At 32.2% G+C, this 26,069-nt stretch overlaps 1 protein-coding gene and 1 non-coding gene across 2 annotated transcripts; one reads left to right on the top strand and one right to left on the bottom strand.

Annotated features, from left to right (window-relative positions):
* The first annotated feature begins 4,189 nt into the window (after positions 1 to 4,189).
* LOC117680812 (U6atac minor spliceosomal RNA) lies at positions 4,190 to 4,310 on the top strand. The gene has a single exon (XR_004595731.1). It is a non-coding gene; the product is annotated as a U6atac minor spliceosomal RNA (small nuclear RNA).
* Positions 4,311 to 8,950: 4,640 nt separating this feature from the next.
* LOC105324844 (ribosomal protein S6 kinase beta-1) lies at positions 8,951 to 25,835 on the bottom strand. Its single transcript, XM_011424050.4, has 16 exons — positions 25,617 to 25,835; positions 21,854 to 21,882; positions 20,934 to 21,054; positions 17,906 to 17,974; positions 17,098 to 17,169; positions 16,667 to 16,800; positions 16,246 to 16,346; positions 15,647 to 15,737; positions 15,312 to 15,402; positions 13,844 to 13,885; positions 13,288 to 13,353; positions 12,470 to 12,532; positions 10,776 to 10,853; positions 9,595 to 9,702; positions 9,382 to 9,500; positions 8,951 to 9,159 (listed from the first exon to the last, which is right to left on the bottom strand). Exons 1-16 carry the CDS (start codon positions 25,704 to 25,706, stop codon positions 8,958 to 8,960), a joined length of 1,476 nt encoding a protein of 491 aa, XP_011422352.1. The 5' UTR covers positions 25,707 to 25,835; the 3' UTR covers positions 8,951 to 8,957.
* Between the last annotated feature and the right edge of the window lie 234 nt (positions 25,836 to 26,069).

The raw sequence follows: 26,069 nt of genomic DNA, 5'->3' as shown, positions 1-26,069 counted from the left end.
AATACTCAAAGAATAATTCCTTATTCCTTATGTAAAATCCTGGCAATAATTGTCACCATAATCTGGTACATTTAATTTTTGTTCAGAAATATAAAAATGCCAACAGTTTTGTTCTGCAATTGCTCTGTAAAGAGATGACAGTTAGAATACAGAGAGAACTCAAGGAAGCATGATGATCGATTCCATTGTGCACGAGATGCAATTCCATAGAGCTGAACAACTACATTTTTTAAAAGAAATAAGGAAACTAACTTTCGAAAATTTTCATCATAATCTTTTCCCTCTGAAAAATGATAAAGGTTTCTGATTTAGGAGACAATCTTTGGGTATTTTAAATACCGGTACTGGTCTTTCTTGCTTTTGACAATTCTTATGATTCTCTTGAATGATAGATTTTCAAAATATTTGAGCTTCTAAATATGAAGTAGAAATTCTCCATTGAATATGCCCCCTATCAGATATGAATGGACCAAAATGATATCCATGCTGACAAATTTCCTTGTGAATTAAATTATTTTTCAAACAGCTCTGGTTGTTAATTTTCCCAGGTTGTAGACAATTAATCTACAATTATATGTTTTCCCATTTTGAAGCTTTGATGCATACTGTTATATCCACACTAATTTTCAAATTCCTAAAAACTGACCATACCATCTAAGGAATAACGTGGTTGCTGGTCCATAAAAAATGTGACTTTTTCCTCTGGATCCAGAGATAAATTCCTGGGAAAAGAGGATTTATCAAATTCTTTTAATACTTTGATCCATATTCCAAAGTATCGTAGAAGGAGTTTTTTTTTACATGCACAAGGTGCAGAACATACTCTTCATTGGCCCACATTATGTAACCATTGCTCATTGTTGTCATCAACCAAGGAAATTCACATGGCTTATAATTAGATCATATGAAACTTCAATCAAACTAAATGCTTGATTTAATTGCCATTAAATTTCATTTAACTATCTTATACATGTACATTAAATGTAGTTTATGTTGTGTTCTTCTAACTTAAAGATGTAAAGGTTCCCAGCCCAGTCCATCATAAAAACATGATCTAGATAAGTAAGTAAGTAAATGATTTATTATAGTGACATGTGTTTTATAAACAAAGAAAGATACATGTATATCATATAATACCTTAATAAATAAACACCCGGCCCATCTGACCTATATGTCACTTTATAAACATGAGTGTACAAATAGTAAGTTTACGCATTGTTATTTTTATACAGGATAGATTGTCTGTTAGATAAGAGAAAACCAATGGAGTCTGAGTCTGACATGTTTAGTAATCGATTATTAAAGCCAGTACTAGTAAAGAAATTGGTTCTAATTTAAGTTTTGAATAAGATGTACAATGTAATAAAAAATGAAATTTGTCTTCTACTGCTTCTACAGAACATATAATACACAGCCTATCGTTTACTCCCCCCCCCCCCCTAATGAATTAACTCTAAGCCCAGTAATAATTCCTGCAACTTCTACCTGTACGTTTTTGAAGCATTAAAGCAAAATAGATTATTATAAACGAATTTCTATCTATGACATGTTTCAGTATTCAAGTATATTCAGCCTCTTACAAGCCTTTTCATGTATATTTGTTACTAAATATATGATAAGTCCAAGTTCCATCAACCTGAAAATGTATTCCTAAATGTACATGAGCATTTGATTTTTATTTATATAATCACCACCATTGCCAAATTGAATGCTGTATGATGTGATAATTTCTCTGCTTTCTTGTAAATTTAACGTTATAATCGTTTTTACACTTTTAGAATCAAAAGCCAAAAATTGGGATCATATAATTTTTATTTTTTCAAGATAAGGGACATAGAAGGTGTAATAATGTCATTACCACAATGGCAAACAGGGATATTGTATCATCAGCAAATAATCTGATGTTTTTTGATATGCCATCAGCAATATTATTAGTATACATGTATATCAAAAAACAAAAAAGGGTCAAGCACTGATACTAACCCTTGTGGTATCCCAGATTTATTAATTTCAATCTCAAAACCACTTTACAATGGTATAAAGAGACCATGTAATTCATTAACATTTGAGATTTTCTAATTCAATAACAATTTTCCTAGCATGTATATAGTTTTATAAGCTAGTAGATGAAAAACCTTCTAAATTCACTCTTTGTTAATTTCTATCGGTAAGATAAGCTTCAATCCACCCCAGAATATTTGCACTAAAAAGTAATTTATAACATGCTAAAATATTTATGTACATGTATATGGTATTCAAAATAAGTTATAACTACTAAACAGGGTTTGTAATTGACTATGATTGTACATGCATGTATTTAAAATAAACTTTAATGCAACCATGTTTGTTTTCCTTCTCCTCAAAAGAATGAAAATTGAGTAATTTTACATACAATAAAATTAAGCTACTATAAATCATAAAACAAACCCTTTTTAATTATTAAAATTTACTACTATTATATGTATTAATTTTTTTTTAATTTTAAACATAATTTTAAAAAATTGCCTGTTATTTTTTTTTTTATATTTAATTAACATTTACTTAAGGTCAATAATTGAAAAGACTATTGTTCACCTGTAATTAATTTCCTTTGTTCCTTGACACCCATAAAAAATTCAGAATTTTAGCTAAGTGGGAAGACACCTTCCTGATGTCCAATCCGATTGGATGCTTACCTGCTATACTTGTTTATTGATAGGTAAAGCTATGAATTGAACATATTTTATTGAATAAATCAAAAGGATAAGACACAAGTTCTAAAACTTAGATAGTCTTCTCCTAGTAATGAAATTTCATAAATATTGCCATACATTGAATATATTGAATACACATAAATATACATGAATAAACAATCTACTGCATATATAATATCACCTTATAAATTCAAACATTTTTTGAAAAACAACCACATTCACTCAAAAAAATTTGTACCGTCTTGAAAATTTCAGTGTTTTGTATATTTGTCAACGAATCATCCCCCCATAATAATAAATGTCCATCTATAATGTGTACATAACGTAATGTCAATAGCTTATTCATTAGAGAATTCCGAGCTCTTGTATACTTTTTACAGACAAAAAACAAATGGTATGCATCTTCTGATAAGCCACACGAACGGTTTGGACTGGCTATTAATTAAGTTACAGCGGAATAAGTCAGAATTTAAAATACAGTTGTGTCTCAAACGTGTATGTGTTATGTTTAAAAATCTTTTAAAGCTTTGTATATATACACATATATTACATTATAAATTCTTTTATTGTTAATTCATGTGTTCTATATTTGGAAGGTGGGAAAGGCTATTAATGGGCATTTTGTCACCAATGTTTCCAGTAACCATTGTAACAATTAAGTCACAAATATATTAAATTGTATTCAATCATAAAAAATAAATATTGTCACCAGTTACCGCTGTCTGAAAACCCCATAGAAAGTTTAACATTTAGCATTGTAACCAATGTTACTGGTTACAAATGGAGTGGGGTAAAAGTCAGGACTAATTTTCCTCTTCAAATACATGAAGTTCGTAAAGGTAGTCGAATTCATCTTATAAATATTTATTTTTAAACCGTTGTAGTAACCTCCCACAGGTAGTAGCTAGAGTTTACCTGTTTGCATAATCTCAGCGAGATTCGTCAAGACTGACAAATTTTGACGGACGTCACTGGTCTGAGATTCGGTAGAGACGTCCGTCAAAAATTTTCAGCCACGGCGAATCTCGTTGAGATTTCAAGTACTGTTAACCGGGAGTTCATTTTCCCGCACAGCATCGATAATGGTTTTCAGAGCACGTTCAATACCATGCCGAATCCTAGACACTTCGTTGTTATCAGGAAGCTTAACTTTGTTATCCAGATCAAGTAAGGCTTGTGATAGTTTATCGGTACCAATTACACGTAGTCACATGTTCAATACTTTCATTTTCGAACTTCCGTCAACAAATAGAGTTCTTTCCCTTTATTATCATTAAAAAGGATTTCTTTCGTAAAATTTACAAAATCGATCCAAATTAATATATTTTGAATTAATCTACTATAATTTTTCTATGTTTTAAAATTAAAGTAAGTTTAAAATAAAGGTCTATACCATGTAATTAAAATAATAACGTTTCAAAATTAAATAAAAACACATTTTTTTAAATATGCAAAGAGTTGGGGATATAATTCATGTTGGATTATCCCTTGCTTCTGTGTTGTAAGAAAGGAGAGAAGGTTAGCACTCCCCTAGATAAGGACGGAAGGGACCTTCATGGTCTATACAACACATGTAAGGCAATCGTCTTCTTACTTTGAAGACGACCTTATTTTTCCGCAATTCCAATTTTCATTAAACAAATTGATATACTTTGAATTATTCTACTTTAATTTTTCTCTGTTTTAAAATTAAAGCAAGTTTAAAAGAAAGGTGTATACCATGTTGTTATATGTCTCATTCATTAATTGTGTATGTTGTGTTGAAATCATGACAAACATATCTATTTATTCAATTATTCTTTTGTAGTCTACCTAAACTGACATCAACAACAAGCGAGAATCTTTGTTTACTTAACCACTGCATGAAGACTTAAAGGTTTTAAATAAAAAAAAATTAAAAGAAAGAAATGTTTTCATTTTTCCATTAAGCTACAAAAGTTATAAACTTTATGCTAATTATACAGTTTGAATCAAACGCATTTAAAAGTTTTAATATAAATTCGAATTTATTTATTTTTTGACCGGGCCGGTCAATCAACGTCCAATTTTGTAATTAGCACGTGATGTGACAATCTAATTTTAGAACGTACAACAAGAGGTCGACGGCGAAACGTGGTCGGTCAGTGGAAAAACGCGTTCGAAGGGAGCAGTTTGATAGAAAATGTTGTAAAATGAGAATCTAAATTGAAGACCACTTTGAGCGGTGGACACGTGTTAGAAACTTCGTGGTTTACTATGGGCTTTTTTTCTTATCAAAGAGAGGGGTTTGTATATGCCTTTTGGCTTGTTTCCCAATCTTATTGTACTTTATTAAGGAACAAGGAATCATTCTTTGAGTATTACGAGGTGATAATTTTGGTCGGGGCGTGATCAAATCCGATAAAGCCCGAAGATGTTGACCAATATTGTTTTAAAAATACATGTACCCGCTATTGTAAAATATCGATAAATACTGTTTAAACTAACTACGGGGTTGCAAGCCTCTTGTTATAGACCAGCTGAAGACAGGTGGGCCATGTATATGATACGATATTCATTGTCTGAATATGATAAAACTTGTGTAGCTATCACTCGAATACTTAAAATCTATAACATTGTATCCGTTTTGAGTCGAGGGGCGGGATAATTTTGATGTTCTATTATGATAATATGTTGTCAATGTATGAAAATAATGGTTAATTGCAAAAGAGCTCTCATCGATTGTCTTTGACACCGATAAGCAACCATCCTCATAAAATGCAGATGACGATATCTGATATATTTCTGTTAACAGCACACAAACCTGTTTATATGAATTAAAACAGATGTAAACAAACCTGTCGTATTACCTCGTTCTGCATGCTGCCTTTCTAAATTACTATTCCCGCGCACATGCGCAATTCAACTCCTTATGAATATGCATAGTAAATCTCCGTTATTCATTTTCAAATTATGGCTAGTTCAAAAAATTGCAAAATTTTCTATAAACTTCTTTTTCATATATCTAGTAATGCCGACAAAATTTGGGTCTGGTTTTCAACATTGCAAAAATGCCGTTAAAATCGGCAAATATACCTTTAATCAGAGACATAAATAACATGTTATTTATGTCTCTGCTTTAATTTAGTATACATCACTGGTTATAAGTTTTGTAGATTTGTATCGTAACGAATTTTTTAAATGTCAAGGATCAAAATATAGTTTGAGCAATTTAAACATGTCCTGGCAAATTACTTATACTTGTAGAATTACACAAACACGCAATGTAACAAAGTTATGGCTAAAATAATTTTACAAATGCTCATCTGAATAAGTTAGAAAATTGCTTATTAAAAAATATGACTGCTTAAAAAAATAATCCTTCTCCTTAAACCCGCATCCCAAATTTAGCGCTCAAAATCGGCATCCAAAATATTTGAGTAATGCAAAAGGTACCATCCTCGGGAAGATAGAAACAGTAATAACTAAAACAGCGTCATTACAGGTCACCTGCTCCGAAAACTTTCATCTAATCTGAATGCTAAGCTTTAATCTTTTCCAGCATCTGTAATTCATGGCCAAGATCTGCATTCAAGTCCACTTATTTAATATTCCCATATGCGCCACTCGAGCTCAAAAAAGTTTGTTGAAGTTAGGAACAGCAAAATTTAAGATATGGGACCTGGTCCGAAGATCTAAACACGACAAGAGTATAAGCACCACCTCTCCAAGAAACCACAGAGCTAAAAAGTACTTTTGACAGAAGACAAGCCATTCATACACACCTCAAACTACATATACATCAAGGGAAAATGAACAAGGTAACGCATTTCAAATTGATTTATTCATTGTTTTCAGATTTAAAATATTCATTAAAATGAAGATACTTTTGCTAGAGACAATTATTAAAATGATAAGAAAATTAAAACTCTCATACAATAAATTAAAAGTCTATCTTCCATTCCACAAACACTTCCAACAGCAGTGTATGTTTTTTCTTCCTTTGACATTTTAATTAAATTTAATAGCAGCAAAAATTAAACTGCAATCAGTGATACAATATCATGACATCTTTGATTAAATTTGCAATTACATGTAATTACAAATACAAAGAATCATCAACAGATATAAACTACACTGCTTACAGTACAAATTACAATATCATGTGTGAAGCTTTAATTGTATTACATTTGTGCAGGACAATTCCTCTGTTACTACAATAAATTTACTAAATATGGCTCATGATTAAAACATGTACAAATTTTTTTTTCAAGTATCAAAAAACAAATATCTCCCTCTCTCTTTGGGAATTTTTTAATGAGCAGAATCGTGAGATATTTTTCTGATTCAGATCAAATGTCATACTTATGTCTAAAATGAAATAAAGAAGGAAAAGTATGTGCCATGGAAATGGGCACAAAAAACATCATTGACAAAATTGATATTGAATACTAGTACCGTAATAACAATTATGGCATGATTCATATTATTTACAAATGCACAAAAACATAATAATAATCCTTTATCAATTTACAAAAATGAAGAATTTACACATCATGGCAGCTTTCTCTGTAAAAGAAAAAAAATAAAGCTCTGTGCCTGCTGCACATATTTCAAGTGTTTACATTTGGACTAACTTCACGACTGAACAATAAAGGAAGAGGCAAAAATTACACGTCAATAATCAATAACAAAGGCTAGAATGATGCAGACATTTCTAAATCAAACTACATCATATACCAGATTTGTCCCAACCATAAAAATAAACATTCTCTGAACACAAATTCAAACCAGCAAATCAGCTGTCAGTTCCTTCAACTTGACCATATATAAATCAGGCAACTTACAGAACTTATGTAAGCATTGCAGTATTTTGTCTCTATTAAATAAGTTGGCACAGCCAAAGTGAACAGTGATATTTTGTTTTGTTTTTCTTCTCTTAATAGAGAATATCTTGATAATAATACCTTCAAGTGCCAAAGTAATACTAGTTAAGCTTTATCCACAATATGCATCCCAAAGGAAGGTCTCTGTATTTGAAGCTGTCCACATCTATTTGTACATATATGTACTGGTATGTTGTATGAGTTATAATAATTTTAAATAAGGTTACAGATAAACCTAGGAGGAAAAAAAGTTACAAAGCAAACAAGATAATATTATCTAAAAAATCCAATAAGATACATTTCTTACTATAAAATCACAAATTCTGGATCAAATTACAGTACTCGATATAAAAACCAGCAGACAAGTCTGGAAAATTATCACAGCAATCAAGTCTTATGAACTTATGACACTAACATGCATGTAGTACAATAAAATCTTTCTACACTTGTACAAAGTGCAGAATGAATTTCTGGGAACATGAGTTTCTTCCTTAAGACAATAAAGATTTTTTTTCTCGAATCTGATGCTTTGAAAGTGCCAGTAAATCTGCTGGCCAACATGTCAACAAGGCTTTGTAATAGCAAGCTCTATTTACTACATTACCACTAAATCAGCAGGCATACTGTACATGAAAATAAATTATAAATGAAATTATTTTCAAGAAAATTTAATTAAAAATTTGTGGAGGATAACAAATTCCATTACTTGACACAGATTACTTTCTGAGTCATCACAATTCAACAACATTAAGTAATACCTGTACATTGCCATGTACCTGTACATCTTTCATTATTTTGGTCTGCATTCTCCAACCTGAGTTATGTATCTAGCAAATTAATGTCCCAAGACATTCCAATTTGCATCCTTTTTGATGTACGAAGAGAGGTTATTACCCTTCTTGCTCACATTCATATTTGTCTTTGAACAAAGTATCACATACAAAGTGAAACATTTCTTTGATTTTTTCATTAATGAACATTTGATAAGAATTTTTTTTCTATTTACACACAAAATAAAATCATCATCAACTATATGTAGTGTACCCCTTGAATCTGTGGAAACAATGATTAATGTTAAAAAGGGAAAATCATGGTAATATCATTCTATCTTCTGCAACTAATTAAATGTCCCATTTCCCTAAATAATTTGGCAAAAATCAACTTTCACTTTTCTGGTACATCCTCAGTTGGTAAATAAAAACATCTGTTTGGTAAACATTAGCATCTATGACCATGCCACATAATACAAAGGTTCTTTAGACTTTTTAAGTCATTCAAATCAATAATAAATACATAATATATTGCAAGCCAAGAGCAATCAATTTGTAACAAACCCGCTATTCAGATGTAACAAGGAGGGAAAAAAATATTTTTTAAAAATTGTTTAAATTCCTAATTTTTTCCTAAAGAGGGCCCTTAGTCAATTCATCCTGAGGTGAGGGGGTCGGTTCTGAGCGCCAGGATAAGCGGCCTGCTTGTAGGTGGTGTTCTTTGTGGCGATGGCCGGGGAGGTGGATCTCTTGGGGATGGTTGGTGTGGTCGTGTCCATCACCTCCATGTCGTCCATACCATTCATTTGTCCGGCCACTCGGAACCCCTCTATGAGATTGATCTGATGGGGACTACAATTACAGAGGGCAACCAAATGATGCAAGCACATGAACTGTGAGATTAGTGTATGATTTTTCAGGAAATTAAAAAAAATGTACAGCATAAGCAAATACTTTTCTTGCTGGGAGGGGTTGGGCTATATAAAAGTAGTCTTGCATTGTACATTACAATCTTGGAAAGTTGGATGTTATGCTTATTGCCATCAATTTGCTAGTTATTCTATAACTTTGTACCTCATGCTCATGGATGCTTTGAAACTTGATCCAATTTTGCGAGGAGACCTAGGTTCTTTCTCTGATATCCATGGTTTGTTCAGCTCTTCTAGAACTGACGGGGCAACATATGTAAATCCCTGTAAAAGGTATCACATTTGTCATCAATCAATAGATGGAAAGTAAATATAGAGCAAGAAATGTGGATTGGGATTTCATTGATGGGACACTTACTACAAATACTTGATTGGCACTTTCACTGAGGACTGAGTCGTCGGGGGAGTCTACTGGGGTCTGTCGGGTGAACTTTGTGTCAAACTGACTGACATCCTCTTCACTGGTCTGTCAACACAGAGTCAGACACCAACATTTAAACAGCCACACACTGGCTCAACAGTTACAAAAAGTATAACATTGTAACATGAAATGTTATCTAGATATTGTTGACAATGCACCTCTTTAATAGAAAAACTAGTTGGTACCATAGAATTGGTTTCCAAAACCCATGTCTGAAAGTGTCACTGACTTTTATAAAGATATTAGATGTAAAAACACGGAAGCTTTAAATTTGAAATATAAATAACATGTTAATTTTCTTCTCAAATATTAACTGTTTTGCAACAAGGGCACCGCTAAGCAGAGCATCACCTCGCGACATAAATTATTGTGTTGGGGATGGGGATTTAGGAATATACAGTTATTTACATGTAATTGAGGTGACTTAATTATACTAACCCTCCATTACTACAATTTTTTTTTTTTTTTTACCTGCGCTAGAACTAAATCCAAAAACTACTGTAGAAACAGAAATATTTGTTGAGGATTTAATTTCATTATTTTCGTTGGCAGTTTAAATAAACGAAATTAAATCCATGACGAATTTTTAACCTAAATAATAATTAATACAGAGATTATGATATAACGAAATTAAATGCCAACAAAATTTTATTTTGTTTAAAAACAACGAGATTTTGACCCAACGAAAATATGTGCTTCTACAGTATCAAGTTGTTGATTTGAAGTGCTTACTTTCACTTTAGTTTCACAGTAGTGAAGCGGAAGTAGTTATTGTCAAGTCGTACATAAAATTTCTGTTTAAAATTGTGTTATTTTAACGATATATTAAAAAGTATTCAACTATTTGACTTGAAAATTAACAGGGGTTGTCCTTTTACCATATGGCAAAGAAGTGTATGAAGTTTGTTAAATATCCGTGCAAGGTTTTTTAAAAAAAAATCTTGCTTCCAAGCTGAAGAAGACACACACAAATACATACATACACACGCACAGCAGCAATGCTTTATCCCCTTCCCAACAAGTTGCGTGAGGGAATTATTAAACTTCATAACTATGTATATGTTTATTAAGCATATTTATTATATAAGAGTGCAAAATATCTTATTAAATCAACTCACCACACATGGTTTAAATGGGGGCTCAACCTTGTGTTGGTGAAGTTCATTCCAGTCTATATGTCGAAAAAAGGCATGTTGCTGCAAATATGTGAATGAAAACTTTAAAATTCAAATCGAAGACCATTTCATTTAAAAACAAGAGGCCCATGGGCCACATTGCTCACCTGAACAGCAGTTCCTTGTAACATTACATTTCTTGAGAAGAAAATTTTTAAACATTTTTCATAGGTAGTTCTATGTTAAACTTTAAACCCCGCCTGGGGCCCCAGTTTTGGTCCGAGGGTCACTATTTTTACAATTTAGAATCTTCACTATATATAAAAGCTTTTGTGTAAATATTGGCATTTCTGGTGCAGTGGTTCTTGAGAAAAAGATTTTTTAAACATTTTCCTATGTATTTCTATGTTAAACTTTGAACCCCGCCTGGGGCCCCAGTTTTGGTCCGAGGGTCACGATTTCTACAATTTAGAATCTTCATTATACATACAAGCTTTTGTGTTAATATTGGCATTTCTAGTGCAGTGGTTCTTGAGAAGAAGATTTTTTAAACATTTTCCTAAGGTATTTCTATGTTAAACTTTGAACCCCGCATGGGGCCCCAGTTTTGGTCCGAGGGTCACGATTTTTACAATTTAGAATCTTCACTATATATACAAGCTTTTGTGTAAATATTGGCATTTCTGGTGCAGTGGTTCTTGAGAAGAAGATTTTTTAAACATTTTCTTATGTATTTCTATGTTAAACTTTGAACCCCGCATGGGGCCCCAGTTCTGGTCCGAGGGTCACGATTTTTACAATTTAGAATCTTCACTATGTATACAAGCTTTTGTGTAAATATTGGCATTTCTGGTGCAGTGGTTCTAGAGAAGAAGATTTTTTAAACATTTTCCTATGTATTTCTATGTTAAACTTTGAACCCCGCCTGGGGCCCCAGTTTTGGTCAGTGGGTCACGATTTTTACAAATTAGAATCTTCACCATATATACAAGTTTTTTTGTAAATATTGGCATTTCTGGTGCAGTGGTTCTTGAGAAGAAGATTTTTTAAACATTTTCCTATGTATTTCTATGTTAAACTTTGAACCCCGCCTGGGGCCCCAGTTTTGGTCTGAGGGTCACGATTTTTACAATTTAGAATCTTCACTACATATCAAAGCTTTTGTGTTAATATTGGCATTTCTGGTGCAGTGGTTCTTGAGAAGAAGATTTTTTAAACATTTTCCTAAGGTATTTCTATGTTAAACTTTGAACCCCGCCTGGGGCCCCAGTTTTGGTCTGAGGGTCACGATTTTTACAATTTAGAATCTTCACTACATATCAAAGCTTTTGTGTAAATATTGGCATTTCTGGTGCAGTGGTTCTTGAGAAGAAGATTTTTAAAAACATGCACCCTATACTTACTGTTTCGCAATTATCTCCCTTTTGAAAAGGGCTGTGCCCTTTATTTTAACAATTTATAACCCCCTTTCCATAAGGATGCTTTGTACCAAATTTGGTTAAGTTTGGCCCAGTGGTTTTTGAGAAGAAGTTGAAAATGTGAAAAGTTTACAGACGGACGGACGGACGGACGACGGACAACGGGTGATCAGAAAAGCTCACTTGAACCTTCGGTTCAGGTGAGCTAAAAAAGAAGCCCTAATTTTTCTTGTCAATTCTATTGAAAATTATCATTCTTCATGTTGTTTCCCTATTTACCTTGATTGGTTTGGAATCATCCACACCTCCACCTAACCTTTCTTGTGGGCTTTTTTTCAACAACTATAAACACATACACAGATAAGATTAGTGGAATAAAGGTTAACAAATATAAATTTTATATACTGCAAGAGCACAAATATTCTTTGGGAAAAAAATATTAATTTTTTTATAACATACTGGTATACCAACAAAATCAAATTTACAATGAAATTTTTTTTATGGTATTTACATTTTTCAGTGTCTTTGCCTGTGATAACACTACGTATTGATTTTGTAATACCGGTATACAGTCCAATAAATTCAAATTACGTATAATTGGGACGCAAGCAGGGTTTGCTTATTAACATTCAAATATTTATTTGTACAATTGCTGAAAATTATATAAATATAAGTAATAAGGAATCATTCTTTGAATATTATGAGGTGGTAATTTCGGTCGGGGCATAATCAAATCTAGCATGAAGCCCTTTGGGCTTTATTGGATTTGACCATGCCTCAACCAAAATTATCACCTCATAATACTCAAAGAATGATTCTTTATTCCTTAAATTATTGTGAATTTATTAAATTTAATACAAGTACTATCATAGTGGGTTTTTTTTAATGATAAAATGAAATCCACACAAAACCATTTTAGATCACAAATACACAGATTTCTTCTTCTACAGCATATGATACATTGTCATTAAAAATGAAATAAAGCTAAGAATCAAAATCTGTATATCACTGTTATTGTGATTCCATGACAAGGCGTTAACTGTAACACACAACGTACATAAATAAATTAAAAAGTTTGATTAATTTGCAAGTCCTACCCTTTTAATGAGTCCTCGGGCTTCATTTGTTAAATAAGGAGGAAGACTAAGCTTGGCTTTCAAGATCTGCAACAGATATTCCTGGTACATTTCAAAAAACTTTACACAATTGATATTTCAGGTAACTTACATTGATTCTATTATGTAATAAATAATTACATTTCACAATAACATTACCTGGTACTTCACACAATTATACCAATTTTACATGTATTAAATAAATGATTACATCTGAATAACTCCACTGAATATTGCTTCATTTAATAGATACAATTTGTGAATGTATTAAATGATTGAATTTCATAATCCAACATTTCAGTATATTTATATTAGTGTCAAACATTAATACCAGTACACACATAAAATGTCAACACAATGTCAAAGCTCACAATTTCCTGGTAATAAAAGGAACTCTAAAACCTGATTTTAGATTTTCTTCAATCTATAAGTCTTGCAATATTGACCAAGCATTGCAAGATTGTTTTTTGGTGATAAAAATTATAGTTGGGCAATGTCAGATTTTTCAGCAGATTCAAAATACATCAAAACCACTAACCTTATCAATGGTTTTCTTTCTGTTCTCTGCTGTAAATGGTGGCTGAAAATAGAGTTAAAACATGCAATAAAGTATGTATATATGATATAAGGGTGTCAATGCTAAACTGTTATTAAATACCCAACTTTAATTTAAATGCAAGAAAATTTCAGTACACTTGCAAAAGCTTTGTTGTAGCAATTTTCAAAGCCATAAAGCAAGTTCTTTTAATGTCATTTATACTTGTATTAGATGGTATTTGTAGGCTTGTTTGTGAAAATTAGTTGCAATCAGGGCTGTCACAGCGCTTTTTTGGTACGGGGCCGGGTCCCTCTCCATTGGGAAAATTATCGACATTTTTTCTCAAATTGGGAAAATTTAAGATACTTTAATATGTCATTAAATGACTTCTGTATTTGGTACAATCTGTTATTCACCTCTTAATTAAAGTTTTACAGCTAGCTCACATGATGTTCTCAGGAACTAACCAAGAGTTTCAGAATTATGAAGAGGCCAATTTTTAAAAATTTTATTTATACATGTTGATTTAGATTTTTTATTTGAAATTTTATAGTGGTCAGGAAAATAAGACTTCATTTTTTTCACATGATTGATACATGTTGATTTGCATTTTTTTTAAAAATCAAGGTATTAACCCACAGACAAAGATAAAAAAAAACAATTTTTCAAAAATGTTATAAAAAAGTATAAAATCAAATTTGGAAAAGGAAACAAAATTTAGTCATGTGGAATTTTCATACTGGTACTTTATATCATAGATTAAATATTTGCAGTATCTTATAAGCAAAATTCTGTGTATGTTACTGACATCTTGTGTATTTACGGGTATTAATAAAACCCTGTGACCCAATTACAGCCGTAATGCAGAAGACCTGTTTACGATGTCTAAATTATTTCATGATAATCTAAGCATTTACTTGGAAGGCTTATTATCTAATAACAAGACATCAACCAAAGCTACTAGCTGTCATCACAATAATTTATAACCATCCTTTATAAATTTCCGAGCACTTTCAAATGCATCACTCGTAATGCCGTGCTGTTGGGTGTAACCGACCCAAAAGTTGGGCTTGTGTCCAGTTGTGAGAACCTTTTAATTAAAATAATCATCAGTGTCTTCCCAATTACATGATCATTAGAGATATAATTAAGCCAGCTTTAATCAATTACAGCAAATGTACTGACCAAAAAGCAAACAGCTGTGTAAATCTCCCAAGTTGTTAATAATTAATGCAATTGGGAATTTTTATCCTAAAATTGGGGAAATCTGTGGCTTTTTGCCATTGGGAATGGTCAAATATTTAGTTCAAATTTGAGGGGAGTGACGGCCCTGGCAATAAACCAGTTTGCCACTTAAAAATTGCAAAGTAAAGTTGTTGCAAATTAAAGAAAGTTTACAGTATTCAACTTCCGAATGGATTTTCCTTTAACCCCACCCTCCTCTCTTACAAACTGAATTGACACTTACTGCTCCGGTCAACATGTCGTACATGAGTGCCCCCAAACTCCACCAGTCAACAGCCTTACCATGACCACTCCTTGTCAGGATCTCGGGGGCCCTGCAAGGAAACAACAACCACACTGTTAACATGTATCTCACAGAGTCTTACGCCTTATTTTATATCTGGTATGTTCAAGGTAGTAGTAGGTTTTTAACTGCTAATAAAGTCAGGTCAGTCAAATATTATTTTAGATTCAAAAGTAATTACATGTACTGATATTTGACAAGTATCAAGTGATATTTGATTAACAAGCTTAAATGTTTTCTTCAATTTAAACAAACCACGAAAATCCTCTACTTACATATATTCAATTGTTCCACAGAATGTATGGGTTAATCCTCCTTCATTGATAGACTCTTTACATAATCCAAAATCTGTCAGCTTTACATGTCCTATAAATCATTATCAAATAGACACCATTAAATTCTGCATTGGTATAATATTCTGTCAGTCATCTATAAAGAACAGTTAGCAGCTTATTCTATCTTTCCTTTTACACTAATGTCAAAACATGTTATTTTACTTAAAGAGAACTTAAAGGAGAAAGCTTCAGCTGAAATAATAACTACCTGTACGGTCTAACAAGTATTTTCTGTGGTTGTTTTTTTTATGTGGGACTATAAAAGTTAGATGAAAAGTCCACAAAAATATTCTTTTTTTAAATATTCATTAAAATGATGATTACCTGTATATACCCATTATACAACATTTTTATACAATCCTTATACATATAATCTAGAATTTCAGCAAGTCTTCCAATGCATTTAACATAACCTTGAAGATTTGAGTTTCAGGTATCATTATCAACTTTTTCCATGGGAAAAACTTAAGATATTGTGTGATGTAACAAATTTTTTAGGAGGAACATGGCATAGAGACACTAGATCTCTTATCACTGACCTGTATTGTCTAGGAGAATATTTTCAGGTTTCAGATCTCGGTAAATAATGCCTTGTGAGTGCAGATGCTCTATTGCTAGTGTGATTTCTGCTAAGTAGAAACTGTAAACAAAGGATAACATTTCAGTACAGAATTAAAGTAAATGGTACTTGATTAAAAAATTCAATCAAGAAAATATGAACAAAGCTAGTAAATCATTTACATACAGTGACCATTGAATTCAATATGATGCTTTTGAACCACGAGGGTTTTCAATGACCAAGAAATTAATCCAATTTAAAATACAGAAACATTATTTTAAGAAGGTGAAATCAAAAGATGTTGACAGTATAATTCACAATTTATTAAAGTAAATATCTTAAAGAATGTTGTAACTGGGTTATATGGGGGGATGTGGATGTGTGGTGGGGGTGCCACTTACCAGGCTGTGTCCTCCATGAAGATGCCCTCCCTCTCTAGCTGCATGAAGAGTTCCCCTCCCGGCAGATACTCCAGGATCAGGTACAGTTTGCCCCCGGTTTGGAATGCATAGATCAGGTCCACAATGAAAGGATGCTGCAATATTACACGGAGTTCACAGAGAATAAAAATACACTGAAAATCACATACCAACATTGAATTCTTTTTTCATTTTTCTGTTAGGCAACTTACTGTACAAGGCAATTATTGCAATCTGGTATTTTATCAATTCAAATAATGAAATGCCAAATAATGTGTCTATTATTCATCAGAAAGAATTACATGGACTTATTATAAAATTCCACTAATTAGATGTAGCTTTTAATTAATTTTGCTAAAAATTAGACCTGTTTTTTTGAAAAAGTTTCTGTAAAATGAAACTGCTTGGCATACCTTTACACATTCCAGTATGTTACGCTCTGCTTTTGTGTGTGCTGTGTCTTTGGCATTTCTGGCAATTGTGGCCTAATAAAATTCAATAAACAACATGTTAAACTCAAGATTTTCACAATGATTATTTTTCTTCCTATTGTTTTTTTTATTGTCTGTAGTGCAATTACCCTGCACTTAAATTAGGCGTACTTGTATTGTCCCTCTACATGTACATTGTACTGTTAATAATACAGTTTATTGACTTTATTCATTTAAGCATCACATAATGGACATGAAAGCACATTAAATATAAAAATGTTATCTTCTATTACAGCAATATAAATGTGATTATACACCCCATCTTATTCTAATGAGACTTCTCTACAACTTTGTATACAGTATTTAGTACATGTATTTCATTCATGCGACTTTTGTCTTTTGCAGTCTATCTTTTTTAAATATAGGCAAAATTACTTCATAAAATTTATCACTATTTTGGGGGCTTAAAATAAGTTAAACTCAATGTGAGGGTCAAATAATGTACTAATCTGATTAGATAAGATCACAGATGCACTCTCATCATATACATGTATATTGTTCTGTTGACAAAGATGTACATGAACTTCATCAAGGTTATACAAGCAATTGACCTGACATTGTATACACAGTCCACAGTCAGCTGTGTACCAATAGTCTTCCTAAGTACTAGCTGTTAAACAGTGTCCTACTTCCCAGCAAGTGTGACTTTGAATGAAGTACCAGTATATCTGTGTGTAGATAAGTAGGTTATATTTTCATACAGTGAATATGAAGGTCATGACCCCCTCACCTTCTTCAAAACTTTCATGGCAAATATCTTGCCATTGTCTGCCCCTGAGATTTTCCGGACTTGGAATACCTGACAAAAATAAAATGAAAACCAGATTGAAACACAATGTAAATTTGTTTCTTTTAAAGACATAATTTTAAAAAAAAATTGTCAAACTTTTAATTGTCAAAGATATTAAAATCTGTATATTTCATGATAAAATACCTGATAAGTAATGACGTGACAAACTTCAGTTATACTTTTATACATCATTCAGATTTAAAGAGCTTTTATACATGTGAAAAATAAGGTTCTATATTGAGGTTTAATTCATGCACACTTATTAAAATTGCCATTTTTTCCACTTTTTAAAATATACTAGCGGAAAAAAGAAACTGTGCATTATTTAATATATGAAAAAACATTTAAGAATTAAAATGAACAGATTTTATTTTTTGTAATACTGTTAACACATGTATTCGTAACAACATCTCGTAACACATTAATGTCAATGTCGAATAACGTCAATTTCAGCACACTCGAAAGTCACTGTTATTAGAAATTGAATTAACAAAATTAATAACACTAATTACTTTAGAGCATTCTATACACCAGAAAAAGAATTAAAATAAATTGTCCAGGTGAAAAGAGGGATTGTTTAGACAATTAGTCATTTCCTCTTATTACTTCCTGTCAAAATGGCGGCCACTTTGAAACCATCGTAATGAACAGTAATGAAGGAAAACATTTTCTTTTGAGCATTTACAAACAAAATAAAGACTACAATGCTATTTCATTGCTAATGCAAGGTAAATTATTTCATTTTAAACTATTGACAAACAAATTATATCTTTTTGTTGATAAACTATGTATTGAAACAAGTTGTATTTATTCTATACCAAAATTAAAGACCATAAAAACACTAAATCGGTTAATCTTATTATCGGTTTCGGTTAATCTGATATTTTTTCTCTGACAAACTGATTATCAGATTAAGAGGAACCCTCTGTAATACATTTATCCCCTAACAGTAATGTTTTTAACTGTTTTAATGAGGTCATTTTATTTAAACCAACAAAGTTGTTACAGCATATCATCCTTTTAATTTTTCAGTACAAGTATTTAACGTTTAGGGAGACATTTCTAGTGATAAATCAAAATTTCAGCGTCAATCGTAGAATTATAAGCAAGATACAGAACTCACAATTCTGCTTGGTTTGAGTCAATTTTTTGTCCACAAGAGTTAATTACATTCAACTTAAGATTTTTAAACTTGGTATTTCCTATTCAGAATGAACAAAAGCATGGCCTCAGTTCTTTGAGCAAAGCTCTGTATCTTGCTTATAATTCGAAACTTGACACAGCTGAATATGGTTAGTAAACAATTAACAAAGAAGAAACATGCACTAAAACAAAGAAAGAGCACAATTTATTTTTCATAATATATATATACCTATATATTTCTAGCAGCAAAAACAATCTCCGTTTAGACTGAAAAGCATCTTAACAAAACATGTTGCATTGATTATAATCAACCATAGGCATAACTTAGAGATCGTACCGAATTACCAATAGAATGTATAGTATTTATCATGTTTTATAAAATAATATGTTGCTAGTGCATCAGATTTTGCTCATCTTGGACAGGTAAACAATTAACTGTCTGATTTACGGAAGTCTACATTTGATTCGATACGTAAAAATTTCAAAATACAGGTGATATTTCCCCTCAAGTTAAAAACCATAAACGAAATTCAAAACAACGTAAAACCACGGTCACGAGTCAAAAATGTAAACGCATTGAAAGATTTAACCTCAATTCACTTCATGAAATCGGCACAAATATATTAAGCATGTTTCAAGTATCCCTTCGCACGTAAACTGTTGCACAACAAGCAAATTCATCATTGTCAGTTTGACCCATTTGTCATGCGTCAACATTCAAACATGGCTGCCTTATACAATTAACTTTCGTTTTCGATATGGAATACCGAACCCGAAGTTATAAACTGATTGACAGCGATTATCTCTTTATTTTTGTAAATTACTCAAATCTGAAACTCGCCGATAATTTTTGCAATTTATATTTTCCTTTCCATAAGGATTATTTTTGCAAAATTACGTTGAATTTGACTAAGTAGTTCTTGAGAAGAAGATTTTTAAAAATGCACCCCCCTTTTTCTACAGTTTCGAGGTTTTCTCTGTTTTAAATAAAGATCGGTCTTTCATTTCTACAATTTATAATCACCCTTCTATAGGGATGCTTTGTGCCAAATTTGGTTGAAATTGGCCAAGTGGTTTTAGAGAAGAAGTTTAAAATGTGAAAAATTTACAGATGGACGGACAGACAAAAGGTGATCAGAAAAGCTCACTTGAGCTTTCAGCTCAGGTGAGCTAAAATGTTTAAACAAATCCTTTACAGTTCTTATTCCAAACAGTATTGGCCCGTAAAACTTGTGCGTACAAATTCTTCAATAAACAACAGGTGCTCACTAACCATGAAAAAGTCTGTGCATCAGGACGGTTACCATCCGATATTGTTAAAAAAAATTACCAATATCAATTGTTTAAATTTTATAAATACAAACAATAGATATAGAAAAATTCTACTCAATTTTATAATGCACAGTTTCTTTTTTCCGCTAGTATACTAAATTAGTAAATTTTTATGAGTCTTTTCTACACTCTTATTCCCTTTGAAACTCTGCATGAGTTGTCTTCCAATCCCCTACACAAACAGCTCAAATAATGCCTTCCCATGCATACAGAAATCAATAGGTTCAACCACCTCTGTGACTTATAGCCAAACAACACATTACACATTTGCTGTAGATCGAGGTCAACAACTCTACATAACAACCTGTCCCCAGCAAATGCTTGATCAACATCGCTGCATTCTAATTGACAGTTTCCAACTGCTGACTAAAATCTTGCCAAATCTCAGATGCTTTCTAATTGAAGATGATGTTATTTTTACTACCGGTACATTAATAACAATCAGGCAGGAATAAAACAGCCCCTTCAGTGGTGTACAATTTGTGTTATATACCTTTCCATATCCTCCCTTCCCCAGAACCTTGAGAAGTTCGAAGTCCTGGGGGCCCACTTTCAGCTCTCCTGGATTGACTGTGTTCTCTGTGATCTCCACCGTCTCCATGCCATCTTCACACCTGAAAATCACCCCATCACTTACTATTATAGTCATACTCACTAAACAAGTTTTTATTCTCACTTGGCAAATTTTCTTTCATTCAAAGAGGCATTTTTACAAATAACTATAATTTGAAAGACACAGTTTAAAGTCTACATGCTGCTGGTGTGCTTTCCTAATACAGATGTGAGTCATGTGACAGAATAAAATACTAGTACATATCACTGGTACCTGAAGACAGTATGAGCCAATTGGGTATAAACAAACCTTTAAAGATGCATATGTATGTTTAAATTGAAGGGTGGGAGGGGTAGGTCCAATTTTTTGAAAATGATTTTAATCAAATTCTTTTGAAGCAAATTGAAGCTTTTATTATGCGATTAAATGTTTCTAAAAAAAAAGTATTAACAGCCATGTAATATGTTTCAAATATATATATATATTTTTTGGGGGGGGGGGGGGGGGGGGTGGGGGTTAGAGATTGTTGATGATATGATATTATTCCTCACCTGGTTTCCTCAAAACATAAGCAAGCACTATATAACCAATACCTAATATCATCTATAGTAATGTCACCTAGCTAAATATGTATGGTATTTCATTTTTTTCTATAGTTTTAAATAATTCTAAGAAAAGTCAGAGGAATAAATGCAAAAGAATGCTGAGGTTGTTGTGCAAAGGCTGCTACACCATAGTCATCATACAAAGGAACCTCCACGAACATAGAGTCACATGTATTTATAAAAAGTTTCACAATGTTTTACCATACTTAAAAATGTTGCAATTGTCGGAAAACTTATTAATATGAAATTACTTACATAAGATTCTGGCCACGTCCAGATCCTCCCTGCATTCAAAAGAAGAAAGTGATTACTATTACATGTAGTACAGATGCCAGCATTTACTGTGGGATTTTTATGTAATTCAGACAACAGTAACATTAACACAAGCTCAAGGTATATGAAATATTACCTATATGTAATAATACACGACTTGATAAATTCAAAGCATTGTTAACATGATAAATTCAAATTAACACAAGCTATTGTCAGAGCTCAAGGTATATGAAAGCAAAACAAAAATGCCATTTATAAGTACAAAAAAATTATACATGTGTGTACTACGTACTATCTATATAATATAATCATCATATTTTTAAAAATGCGACATTAAAATACCTGATATATATGACTAGCACATTATGGATGGGTCCTGAAATTCTAATTCCGCAACAAAGATATTTTTTGTATTCATGAGAGAAATTTCAATTTCTTTGTGTTCTTGGTTCAAGATATAATAAAAATGACCCCCTCCCCCACGGTTTTTTAATTTGATTGAGTTTTACTGTATCAATACAATCTTATTCTGTCAACCTGCCTCAGGAAAACAACCCTGAACAATTTGCAGGTATCCATACTAATGAAAAAGTTATGTTCTAATATGTAGTAAGGCATTCTTTAGGTTCTCAGGTCTGAGGCACAGGTCTCCAAAGCACAGTTAGCACATGGCCAACTTTACATCAGGTTCTATAGATCTACATGCAATGTCTGTATGTAGTACATATTTGTGTTAACCTCCAAGAGACACTGGCATTTCTAAAGGCTATCATCTTTTCCACAATAAAGTATTTGAGTAACTTCAAAACGTATAAGAGGCATATACGAGGGTTGATCCAAAAGTAATGTCACAGATGCGATAAAATCGCGAAATATCGACGTAAAGTGACAAAAATTCGTGCTGTGAGATATCCACCTATTTCAATTCAGATATGAAAATTTTAATGCATTATGATAATTTTTCCTGAAGATAATATATTTTGTAGAGCGTAAGGTAAGAATAGTCGCCACACGTAAGCGACATCATTTCTAGATCTTTGGTGTTCTGGTAGAATTTCGTAATTTAGTACTCTATTAACATTGGCCACGATGCCCTATTTGACATTTTTTTTTTTTATCATTTTTGTTATAAAGTAACTAATTACTCTTTTTGTAATCAATCGATTAGTATATTGGATTTGTTAATGTGTGATCAGTTTGTAAAGGTCTCTTTAAGAAGTCATGAACGTAGCTCATTACCTAAGAACCTACAGTAGCTTTAACTTTCCTTCAGAGCGTACGTCTTATCTGTCTGTCTAATTTCTTTTTAAACATGTCATATGCTTTTATTAGATATTGGAACTACGTTAAGGGTGCCTTGTTCCCCCGCTCTCAATTTTAGGTCGTTATATCGTTTCCAGTGCATTTTCTATCCATCGAAGCAAAAAATGCATCGTATCACTATTCGCATGGCCAGCCTTTTTATTCCTTGATCTAGAGACAAAAGGCGTTGTGTAGATATCCGAAATAGACAGTAATGTTCCCTATTTGTTTTTTAAAACAGTTAGAAAATTTCTATGTTATATCTGATTCAAAATATTGTGTTGTTTGAGGCTTTTTTTAAAATATTGATACACGTAATTTATTCATAAATACACAATTTAAAAAGACGTAAATTCATGACGCGTCGATGCTACGTATATATCATGCTATAAACATCAATATTTTGATATCTGTTCAACGAAATTTAATCAAAATTTTAATTCGAATTAGAATTTTGATAAGGACAATTTTGATGCATCATTTTATACAATACGGCACAAGTGAGAAGCGCGGTGCAAAGTGTGACATTACTTTTGGATCAACCCTTGTATATTCAAGTGGGTAACATGACTCACACAGCATGGGCAAAAATGTACAACGCTAGCTCTCCACTACCTACAGTCCTACACGTGCAATAAATACTTTAAACAATTGGGCAAGGGAACAATCGCCAGCAAGATATTTATACATTAACAGTGATTTTTGCTGAGTATTTGTATATTTTTGATCCAACAAACCAATTCTACATTGGCCATTTCATCTGATTACATTAAATAAACATGCATTCCTTTGTCATCCCATTATCTCAAGGACTACCCCATAGCATGACCCGACCTCATTGATAATCAGTCCCGGAATTCAAACAATTTTAAAAAAAAATGACTGCAATGCCTAACATGTTTCAAATGTTCATCACTGATTAACTACCACATATCTTAAAATTATTATACATGTTAATATCAAACAAAAGTTTCGACATGAGCAATGAATATATCTAAATATCCATTATAATATCAGCCTACACCAGTTAAGCAACTCTGTGATTGTATGGAAATTCTTGCTTTATAATAAGTACTACAGTCTTACAAAATACACTTCAATTTTTTATTCATCCTCGAAAATTTAAAGTTCAAGATGGGTTCAAATCATAAATATCACTATTAATTTTTGGCACATCTTAAACAGAGATGAATATATCACTGATGACATTGTTAAACCTCATGTTGACTTTACATTAACCTATGATAGCTAGTTCACAATAAAAAAATGTACATGTATACATCAATGCAAAGGATAAGAAGAGATCAAATAATATTTATTTTGAAACCCAAGGCTTGTACCTGCATGTGCTTTTCAAAATTAACATTGAGAACAACAGCATGTTTTCATCAATGATGCATAAATATCATATTCAAATTATTTAAATTATGACCGAATGTCTATATTGTCTAGAATAATTATTATCCACAATTTGATCTTTTATCCTAGCGATTGATATAGGTTTGTACTTCGTAGCATGTCAAAGGTCAGATTGGTACAGCATTTGCCGCAAATGTTCTTTTTAGTATAATGTAGAAGGATGAAATCAAGTGTGATAGTGTGTATACAGGCTCAATACAGCCCTCTCTTACTAGCACTAGCTAGTGGGTTAACCCTTTCGGTTGAACGATGGTTTCAAAACTGAAGGGTCTTGGGTTTGAGCCTATACTTTGGTCATTTCTTTTCTTCTATTACACGAGCATGTTTGGTGGGTAAAGCCTGGGATTAATAGAGTTACTGTACACATGTAAATATACTACATGACTCCTTATAGTACCTGCTGTAGAAAAATTACAAGTGTATATATATTATACATATAAATCAAATTCCTTAAAGTGGATACCTGTAGAGTGATGCACGATTCTGCATTGTCGATTCAGAATTCTTGTTCTATCATACCGAATATTAACATTAATTAACAAGATTGCTAAAAAGAAAGAATGCTTACATAGTTTATATAACATTACATAAGAGATATAATGAATCTCCGGAAATCAATGTAATTTAACATTTGGTCGGGGTCAATGGGTGCACATGGCAGCAGTTTTAAATTAAAATTTCCTTTCATTTTCTCATTGGATTGATAAAAATACAATCTCACATTGTGAAAAGTCATGAAAACTGTCTTTCTAAAGAACTCTCTTTATCAAAATATTGTAAAAATATTTTTATAGCCATGGGGTGATAGTAAATTCGTTAAAAATAATGCTTGGTCATCAAAGCTTCTCTCTGACTGTAAGTATACACTTAAGATCGCTAAATATTAAATTAAAAACCCATTCAGATAATTAAATAGTTAAGCATATTTCATAATTTATACGAGGTATACTCAACAATGTGAAACTAGGTAGATATTCGTTACGAACGATGATGAAATATGGAAAACACCGGTCCTACACCATACCTCAAGTTCTGGCTCGAAAAATTCATCATCCGAGATTTCCTCGTCCCCTTCCGGAGTATCGTGCAATTCTAAATCAAACACCCCAGCCATATCACTACATCTGTCGGTATATACAGAAAATATTAACGTTAAAAAGTCCAAAACTATTACATAGCATAGATCAAAGACGGAATTATTCGGTGAAAAAGCCGAGGGATTCCATGTGACGTCAAATAAGTCACATGTACAAGCCCATTTTCAGAAATTGACCAATAAAACGAGTCATAGGACAAAACGGAACTGCGTAGTATTTGTGTTCGATAGTACCATTGGCTAAGGTGCACGTGTTCACGATTCCATTCGGATCTCTCGGTATTTTAGTACTCTGCAGCGGGTAATTATGAAAACTGAAAGAACTAGGTACAATTTCAGACGTATTTTGCCCTGTTTTTAGATTTAATTTTAAAAATATCA

This window comes from Magallana gigas, chromosome 3 (genome assembly GCF_963853765.1).
Source record: "Magallana gigas chromosome 3, xbMagGiga1.1, whole genome shotgun sequence".
Lineage (NCBI taxonomy): Eukaryota > Metazoa > Mollusca > Bivalvia > Ostreida > Ostreidae > Magallana > Magallana gigas.
Note: the sequence above shows the minus strand (reverse complement) of the source record. Positions and strands in the feature narration are given on the sequence as shown.

Excerpts from the sequence above, each read along its gene's own strand:
- LOC105324844 (XM_011424050.4), bottom strand. The coding sequence starts at position 25,706 with ATGGCTGGGGTGTTTGATTTAGAATTGCACGATACTCCGGAAGGGGAC. Across the intron at positions 21,055-21,853 it reads GGACGTGGCCAGAATCTTAT|GTGTGAAGATGGCATGGAGA; the intron begins GTAAGTAATTTC and ends GGTGATTTTCAG. Across the intron at positions 17,170-17,905 it reads CCATGAAAGTTTTGAAGAAG|GCCACAATTGCCAGAAATGC; the intron begins GTGAGGGGGTCA and ends GAATTTTATTAG.